This window comes from Helobdella robusta, assembly GCF_000326865.2.
Source record: "Helobdella robusta unplaced genomic scaffold HELROscaffold_21, whole genome shotgun sequence".
In the NCBI taxonomy this organism is placed as follows: Eukaryota; Metazoa; Annelida; class Clitellata; order Rhynchobdellida; family Glossiphoniidae; genus Helobdella; species Helobdella robusta.
This window is the reverse complement of record NW_008704124.1, coordinates 373,542-383,355: the sequence shown is the minus strand read 5'-3', so window position 1 is coordinate 383,355 and position 9,814 is coordinate 373,542. Positions and strand designations below refer to the sequence as shown.

The 9,814-nt window shown below is 29.7% G+C and overlaps 2 protein-coding genes across 2 annotated transcripts; both read right to left on the bottom strand.

Moving 5' to 3' along the window:
• Positions 1–2,424: 2,424 nt before the first annotated feature.
• Positions 2,425–4,325, bottom strand: HELRODRAFT_171521 (hypothetical protein; the record flags this gene model as incomplete). The annotated part of the gene is made up of 7 exons (XM_009018249.1): positions 2,425–2,490; positions 2,588–2,719; positions 2,787–2,897; positions 2,959–3,021; positions 3,176–3,318; positions 3,434–3,685; positions 3,974–4,325. 7 exons carry the CDS (start codon positions 4,323–4,325, stop codon positions 2,425–2,427), a joined length of 1,119 nt encoding a protein of 372 aa, XP_009016497.1.
• A 566-nt stretch (positions 4,326–4,891) lies between these two features.
• Positions 4,892–9,665, bottom strand: HELRODRAFT_111184 (hypothetical protein). Its single transcript, XM_009018248.1, has 9 exons — positions 9,528–9,665; positions 8,747–8,896; positions 8,367–8,527; positions 7,984–8,088; positions 7,327–7,405; positions 6,781–6,838; positions 6,261–6,425; positions 5,993–6,086; positions 4,892–5,241 (listed from the first exon to the last, which is right to left on the bottom strand). The coding sequence occupies exons 1-9, from the start codon at positions 9,535–9,537 to the stop codon at positions 5,032–5,034; spliced, it is 1,032 nt and encodes a 343-aa protein (XP_009016496.1). The 5' UTR covers positions 9,538–9,665; the 3' UTR covers positions 4,892–5,031.
• Positions 9,666–9,814: the final 149 nt, after the last annotated feature.

Below are 9,814 nucleotides of genomic sequence, written 5' to 3'. Positions count from 1 at the left end.
AAATTAAATGTCACACATTTACATTTCTTTGAAAATAAGCAAATAAAACTTTGTTTAGACTTTTAGAATACTAAAATTTGCTAACATAACTCATAAGTCATTTACATAATTTATTTTTACAATTAGTCAATTAAAATAGAAGTAAATTCAGTTAATTTATTTTATTTTATTATGGATCAAGAAGATATATAATATAATAGACTAACAAACAATGATAGATTAAATGTGACCTGAATGATAAGATAAGAAAACCAACTTTTTAAATTTTTAAATTAAATGATAACTAAAATAAAAGTGTATAAAATACTAACCCTACCAAATCCTATGCTACAGAACCTAATTTTGTCAACCTCATTTTAATATTAGAAACTACAGATAGACTAACATAAATTAAATTAAAATATTTGTGACAAAATAAAATATTTTTTTATTCAACTATCTATAAAATTAATAAAACAATTATTCTCAGTTTTCCTTTTAGTTAGTATTTAATTTTAATCAAATGACTATGATTTTCATTTTGTCTATTTTATTGTTTTATTTCAATTTTATTTTTATTCATTTTCCCTTTGGGATTTTGGGAAAAATACTTTTAATATTTATTTTCATTAATTATTTAGTTTTTAAATTTCTGATTTTAGTCTCTTTACTTATTTACTACCTTTTTGGCTTTTTTAAGTTTAGTTTTTAGAAGAAATTATTAGTTATACTTTATTTTTACATTTTGAAAGTTTACAACAGATAAACTCATAAACATTCAAGGCAGCATGTCTTAAAAAAACAAAAATCTGAATGACAGAAGAACGAACCTTCTCATGAAAGCAGGCAATCAAATCTCAAATGGTTGGCTTCTCCTCTGCTCTGCCGCAAAATTCCTCATCACTTTTACATTTTATTTATTTTTATTTATTGCGGTGCGACTAATAAAAGCAAATAAAATAAAAAAATTTTATAAAATAAAATTTTAAAGTTGACAACATTTAAAAAGTTAAAATCAAAAACTCAATAACCATGTACGAAATAAAACAAACAGACAAAACACTTAATTATCAAATTTAATCTAAATATACGTGATATGCACCATGGATATATATATATATATATATATATATATATATATATATATATATATATATATATATATATATATACATACATATATATATATATCCATGATAAGTACGCGCATACAAACAAGCATGCTTATCAGTCAAATAAATTAATATTTTTAACGCTTGTATTTTAACTACATGTTGCTAGTCCCTTAAATTTGATGTCAACCGAAGACCTCAAACAACATGAAACATAAAGCACGGTCTTATATACTGTAGTTTAGTATACAGGACCCGAATGTGTTTCCGTCACCTACTAGTTTAAATTTTGAAACTCCCAACACCTCCAACGCGGAATAAATTATAAAGAGCTCGCTTCCAGTTCCAATAAATTCTATAAGTAAATGATATCGTGGCTCAATACTTTAGCAAATTAACGTCTTTATGAGCGCCCATACATATCATTAAATCATATGTAGACCACTGACAAGTGGATGATTCATGTCAAATTACACTAAATAAGTAACAGCGCTGCGTCTTCCTTGTATGTTTTTGCAGCACGACCCCATATATGAACCGTGGGGAATGGAATTTGTTCATAATTTAAACAACCGTAGTGAAAAAATAGAAAAATTGAACATTTGAACAAAACCTGAATAATGTAAGCAATGGTATCCAATTATAAACCAAAATAAATATGTGTATGTTTATTAGTGTAATGTAATGTATTCTATAAACTTATTTAGAATAAATATACCATACTGGCCCTCCAAGATAAGACAAGATAATGAAGATGATGCTTACCTATAGAATGGAGCCATAGTTTTTTATTTCTGACATTTTTTCAACTCTCTCTTTTTTATTGTCCAAATTTCGCTGCAAACAGCATACTACTTCCAACTTTATGTTTATTGATATGTTACCACTTAATCAAATTTCCTCACGCATTAGTTATCCTGTTGTCACACAGAATATTCTACTGAACCACGCCCTCTCTCAACTCATGCTATGTCATGTTACGTTGTGTTACGTTATGCTGCTATGTTACGTTATTCCATGCTATGTCATGTTACGTTGCGCTATGGTGTCATGTTATGTCATGTCATTTTATGTCTTTTGAGCAATTGATGATGCTTGTTTAAAAAAATTGAAATTTTCAAGTTAAATTTTTTGTCACAACTTATTTGAAAATTCGTTGAACATCTCGAAAATGATGTCAAACAAATGTAATCAAAAATAAACTGGTGAATGTTTAAACATGCTTATTCATTGCTCTACTAAAATAGCATAAAAGTAGTCGCACTAAAAACGAATGAGTATAGAAAGTTTAGTTTATCAGTCATCAAAATAATTCCATAATTCAATAGCGCCATCATAGAATAAGGACAACTGCTTTGTACTCGTTCTTCATCGTAAATAACCCCACCCAGAACCCAATCTTTCAAATAAAATTGTTAAACAGTTTTTGTTAATTATTTTGCATTTTGAATTCTAGTTAAAATATAACCTGGTTCATAATTAGAATATCTAAAAACCCCATTTCCAAAGAGAATTATATTCTCATCATTTAATCCGAAACCTTCTTGGAGCAGCTTATATATATACAAGCCAAAAAAACAGCCATTCCTGTTTCCATATTTGTAATTCAATTCCAACGGTAACGAGGTCTTAAAATGGTTAATGAACGTTTGAAGGAAAAAATAAAATTTTTTTACTAGTGAAATATTTAATAACCTTCTTACAATATTGAACCATTTTATTTAGCATCTGTGACAAGTTTGACCTCGAAGGATTCATGTCAAGAAATTCGAAAACACGGTTAAAAATTCCCAAAGCGTAAAACGCCTGTTGTATCAGTAATGTTTCTAGCTTAAAATGGCAATGTTAAAAACTTTCTACTATTTACTTCAGTGGCGTAACCAGAAATGTTGAACGAGGGGGCATGGTTTTCTGAAAAGGCTGACAGCCGCTTTTAAAGATTATACAGTTTCATGCCAAAATGTAGGTTAAAATTTTGTAGAATTTAACCTTAATATCAACAAACATATTCACTCTGGAAAACTGCAACCTAATTGACACCTACCCCCTTTCTTGGCTACGCCTCTGGGTTCTGCATTAAGTACTTGTTTATTAGGTACAGATGGTTGGTACACTTTGTCTAGTCTGCAAGGTTTATCAAAACATTCGTCGTATGAGGTTTTATGGAATAATGAACTGATCAACTGTAAGCAGAATTCAACGTCTGCACTTCCTACCAACTTTGTACCTTTCCAGTCAAACACAAGTCCTACATATTATTTTTGATGCTTTCAAATAGAAGTACAAAAAGTATGCTTGAACGCTAATTCACATGAGAAAAAAATTAATTTAAAATGACGTACCTGCATTAGAACAGGGATAATCTAGTGCAAGTTTGCTTTTACGATTAGGCCCTACAACGATATCTAACAGTTGATCTTCTAGTGCGTATGGACTGAAATTGATGTAACTGTGGGCGTACAAAGGAGATCTAATTTGATTCAATGTCACTGGAAATAAATCTTCCAGTACGTCATTTTCTGGGACAAATGCTATTTGAAATGATTCCTTTTCCATTTTCAATATTCCAAATGTTTTTAAATGCAGTAAATTTGCTATGTAGTATAAAACAAAATTTAGTAATTATAAGATAAAATTTAAAGTAACCAACAATCTGCTTTTGTGGCCTTATGATGATAATTAACGGCTATCCAGGCAAATGCTGCTTCCTCTTCATCTGACACCAATCGCAAACTTCTTAAAACAAACGAACAGTTTTGTTTAAAGTTTTGAACAGTATTGATAGCTACTTCATAGCGATTACCAAGCAAATAATATACACCTATAAAAAGCAGTCGAAAATGCTAACTATTTCGATGTTATGAAAATGCAGAGAAGTTTACTTGACGTTATAAAAAAATACATCCGAGTGAACTCCCAAACCACCTCAGGTATATTTTGTTTAGATCTTTCAAACAAAGTATCAAAAACCAATTTTGACCTATTGCGACTAATGAAAACATCAAAGGGGTCATCAGGTGTTTCCCACTTCGTCACGATTCTGTAGTCCGGACCTTGGAAGGCAGATCTTTTACTACGAATTACACGTACGTTTAATCTTGATGGTTCAACGAGGACAACCACTGTGTACCAGTCATCAGTCAATGTTTTAAACTGAGTCCTCGATTCATAGTTGTCAGCGCCACTTAATGATAAAATTATCAAAGTGAACCATATATTCCATAAGCTATGCATTATAAGATAGATATCGCATTTTGCATGTACATGTAAACAAATAAACAGCCAGCCTGTGGCATTACGTCAGACTAAAAATAGAAATTTTCAATAAAATTTTGCTAACAATCAGTTGTTCGATACACAGTGGAAAGTAAAGAGTAATTATTCAAATTTCGGCGCAAGCGATTGCACAAATCAAAAATATTTAAAAATTCTAGTCACCATATATTTTTTAATTATATATTAACTGGAATCGAGCTAAATTGTAAGTTATATTCAATAGTTTAAAGTTTCTACCGGATATTATTGAAACATCGATAGATTTGTAATACCTTTCAACCAATATTTAGAACAAAATTTAATTGATACACCTTGGAAACTCCTTAGACGTACTAACATATTACAAGTTTTCCGTAAAAATCGTAAAGCACATGGTATTACAAACTCCAACCGAAAATAGGTAGTAACAAAAACACGATCTCTAGTATCCTTAAAACCACTGACGCACCAGCAAACCTTTTCAACAATCCACCTATATAATTTATTAATTTAGTTGCGTAAAAGCAAAAAAGGAAAACAAAACAACCGATTTTAATGCAAAATTTTTTAATATGGCATAACATTAAACAAATTGTAATATTGAAAAAAATTAACAATAAGATGAGTAATGACAAATAAATGGTATATATATGGTTATAATGAACGTATGAATAAACAGGCGGCATCAGTTCTTATCAGTTCCACCTAATTTCAGACCAGCAGAAAACGAAGAAACCATAGAGGCGTCAGAAATAGCCAACTTTCTTGTCAACCACCACATCAACAGTGGCTGCGATATTGATACAAGGAGCATCATGTACAACTTTCTTTTGTTGCCTCTTTCAAAAGAACCAGGATCAGAATGACCTTGTATGGCAACTTTCAGCGATCTGACCTTATTTTTCAAGCATAATTATATGAAATATTAAACAGTCTTTGATTATGTATAGTTTATAATGATTCATTTTGATAGAAATTAACATTGAACGAGAAAAAAAATTAATCACACATAAGCAGCTGCATGTCACATTGAAGTGAATGTTGGACGAGTAGAGTATTCAAGAAAACTAAAACCTTAAAGTACAGAAATGCTAACTCAAGAGTGAAGAATGGTGCTCCTTAAAAGTGTAGAGCTTTAAAAAATGAAAGACCTATTTTATTTAAAAGTATTAGGCCTGAAAACAGGAACGATTTTCAATAGAACATAATAAAGTTTTTGAAGCAAGGCTTATAATTCAGCTTATTCGATTATGGCTTCAGGTAAGAACTTTATTCTAAAAAACATCAGTGAGTTATATAAACAAACATTGAACAGGAGCAATTGATTTTTGAGTCAGCCACAAAGGAAGCCTGCATGTTTATTGCGGAGATGATGCAAATCAAAACATATCTAGCCAATCCTTGCCTTTCAGTTCAGTTTATTCTACTTTCCATTAAATACATCCATCTGCCTACTTCAACCACTTAACGTGTGGAAAATATATCTTTTGTGATATTCATTTAAAATCAGCAAAGAGTTTTGCAATATCTAGCACACTGCGCCGTTCATCATTCAGAGATTTTGGTAAATAGTTCCGTTTAAATTCTCTTTAGTAATTTATATGAAAAAAAACCCATTGATGTGAAATTTAAAATAGTTGACATACAAGAAAGTAAGCAAGAGAAAGACTCATCCAGACTAGACCACAGTAGTATCCAGTTGACTGAAACATGACACTTAGCATCAAGATCATAATCATCCTGTTGGTGTTGAAAAACAATCATTCATCAATTTAAAAACTATTATGCAAGATATTTTAATAAATAACGATAAATGCAAAAAAATTGAATTACAGAATAAACTTAGCTAAAAACAAAATATATAATATTTTTACAACTATTAAAATACAACGGAAAGGACATCAAATGACATACCCTACGTATTTGTAGCCACAAAAGGCCAGCCAATCTAAGTACGATGGTCCATAATCACCAGTTTGTATGTTGAGTATGCTTCTTGTTATCAACAAGATGGTCAACTCTAACACTGTCCATATCAGAGCAGTGCTTGAAATAACCCCCAACTGCTCTGGAGAAAACCTAACAAGTAGATGATGATTGGTGGGATTTATTCAAAGTTTTAAAACCTCTTATCAGATCCCAAATCAACTGATGCAAAGTAAAGTAGGGCATTATCTAATTGATATTATAACAAGTCAGCCTTATAACAACAAAATTAATGCCAAAATAATTAATAAAATATAATAAAATTAATAAATATAATATAATAAAATTATTAAACATATCAAACAAATAAAACAAATAACTTTCACGTTACATATCATTACAAATATGAAAATTATATAAGAGACCATAACATTCAACATTTTCTCATTACATCTTCTTATTATGCTGAACAAATAAATGAAAAATGGAAAAATTAAGGTGAAAAAACCTGTTCTGCATTCCCAGCAACAAACCAGCTAGCAGGGTGTATGTCACAAATGCCATCACTGCACAAAAAAGTTTAATAAGGTATAATTTGTAAGAACCACTAATGATTATCTAAGACTACAAATTTGTCAGCACAAAAATGTAAAATTGAGAAATGAGTAAAAAGATTTAAAACATAAAAAGATACATCATTACAAACATGACATAAATAATCTTCTTATCTGTTATAAGTGCAACAAAAAGTGTGAACACCCTTGAAAAGTCTTACACAAATCTCTTCAACATATGAAAACATGTGCAAGAGTTGTGAACACAAACAAAAAGCGGTCATTTGTGGAACAGAAGATAATTTGTAATTCGTTGATTTGTAATTCATTGAAAGAAATATAAGCATTAAAGACTATTCAGAAGAAATTTTTTATATGATATACATTAAGACTATCATAACACAAATTTCTAAAGAATGGGTATAACTAACTTTCTAATAAAATAACAATTGATAAGATATATCATTTGTTTCAAAGGCTCAAACAAACAAAAAGCATACCAGGAATATAAAGATCTCTTGCATTAACATCAGACCTGGGGGCTTGGGGTTCATCTTTGCTGTAATTAACAGACCAGTCCTGCAGGCAAGAAGACAAATGAAGTGGGTACAGTACACATTTACAAGGGTAGATTTGATGTAAAAATTATCAATGTAGCGAAAATATACATATTTTATAAACGACTAATCTTCTTAAAAGATTATTTCATCATACTTTTGTCACCAACAAACTGAAACATTACTCATTTTTTAATCAGTTTCTCAAAATATATTATAAAATTTTAGTGACAGCTCATCCTTTATTTTCTCCTTTATATTTTGTAAGCTATTCCTTTCCTTAGCACTGCTGCAGAAATGAACTTAAGAAACTTAACTGGACTGAATGACCTGTGAAAATAGCTTAACAGAAAATCGCACTTGTGCAGCAGTAAACAAGAAGCAGTAAACAAAAATCACACCAAATAAAATGCCATTATGGTTTATGCACATATTAGCTGTGGGATATTTGGATATTGTTTACACTGCTTAAAACCATCTTAACTCATTAATCATAACAAATTAAAAGTTAAACCATCATACTTCATACATACATACATATATAAATACATCACACAGCATGTGTATAAGGAAAGTAATAAATACACAAAATAAACAAACTTTGTGTGCAAAAGGAAAGATGAGTAAACCAATTTTCTTGACTACATAACTCGTATCAACCGAGAAATAAAACTTCAAGTTGCTTTTTGAGACATATTTTTCTATCTACAAAATTTAAATAATTTTTATAAAATTAAAAAATGCAATAAAGGAAAATACAAATAAATCATACAAAAGATAGAGAATATATCAAGATACACAATAAAGAAAATTTGTAAGGTGAATAAACATTTAAATTACAACATAAAAACCACCTACGTGGGCAAACATTATCTAACAATCAAAATGTTATCTACATTAATAAACAAACATTATTTAATAACAAAAACCACTAGGGCTGCACTGGATCATACTTAGCTCCGGTGCAAGCCTAAAAAACACACATTTTTATTAAGGAGGTCTGTTCCCTGTCCAGCTAGTGTCTGGCCATACTGCATTGCCATGTTGGCCATGGGATCATTGAAGAGTTGTTGGCCAGGATATGAAGGAGGAGGTGCTGGTTGTCCATACGATGCAGACGCATTCGAAGCTGCATAGTCTGCATCTAAAAAATTAAATTTTTAAAATTTAAGTATCCAACTATGATTTAAATTTTAAAATTATATTAAAATTTAAAGGTTTTTAGCAATGGTTATTATTCTTTGATTAAAATTAAATCTAGATTACATCTGATTTAGAAAATATTCTTTAAACATTAGTCAATTAGTGACATTAAATTAAAACCATATAAATAGACACAAATCCAATAAAATAATATTCATACTATAAAAATTTGTTGGTTGTGAACCATAATAGTTGTAGTCATAATTATTAGAAGGGTATCCATAGGTTGGTGGATTCATTGACGTGTCTTCAAACAGCTGAGTGTTTGTTGGCGGTCTGCCATGACCACGATTTTTTGGACCTTTGCTTCCTTAAATTTAAATGGCAAAAACTTCTTTTATTTTATAACAATTTTTTGTTGTCGAAACTGATTTATAGTAATAATCATAATAAAAATAAGATATTTTAAAATAACAAAAATAACTAGACAATTCCTAACCTTAATTAATCACCGGTAACAAGTGTAAATATATAAAAAGTGTAAGTCTGATTTTATATATTATATTTTATATTATGATATTCACATATTATATGAGAATGATTACTTCACTTTCACCACATTTAATCAAATCCATCATTCATTTTATTCTATTTTCTATGGCATACATTTTGCTATGCCACAGAATAGAATCTATGGGGCTCGTGGCAATAGCAACTTTACAGTGTAAAGTTTACAAACTTGAATACTTACTAGCTAGTATTATTATTATAAAAAAAATGTATAAAAATGCATCTTTTCTTAATTCTTAAATAAAATAATAAAAATTTCAGTGACTGATAAGAGATAAACAATTAATTTCATTTACCTGTTTCATGATAACGATCACGAAAAAAAAGAAAAAAAAACGTTTTATTTGAGAAATTAAATTTAAGATAATTGCAAGTTCCATTGTGGATTGGATTGGCATTTTGGATGAGATCATAAATGTAATAAGACATACTTGGATCCATTGACAGTTGAAAAGAAAAAACTGGTGGTGGCAACTTTCTAAAATACTAATTTAAAAATTAATGTCACTTTTACAAAAAGTTATTGAAACATTAATTAGAACGGAATCCAGTTTTCTTCACATCTGCCACGACACTAAGAGTGAATAGAGTGATGTAGATGTGTGGAACATAGAAGTTTGATAAAGCTTATTTTTGACTTTTTTCAAAAGCCTGTCGTGTCCATATACTTAGAATCGTCTACGTTTGTCCCGCAGTTATGAAACTAATGAAAACGGTA

Coding starts and splice junctions, on each gene's coding strand:
- HELRODRAFT_111184 (XM_009018248.1), bottom strand. Junction 8,528..8,746: donor ACAACCAACAAATTTTTATA/GTATGAATATTA, acceptor TTAATTTTTTAG/ATGCAGACTATGCAGCTTCG. Junction 8,089..8,366: donor CAGACCTCCTTAATAAAAAT/GTGTGTTTTTTA, acceptor TAAATTTTGTAG/ATAGAAAAATATGTCTCAAA.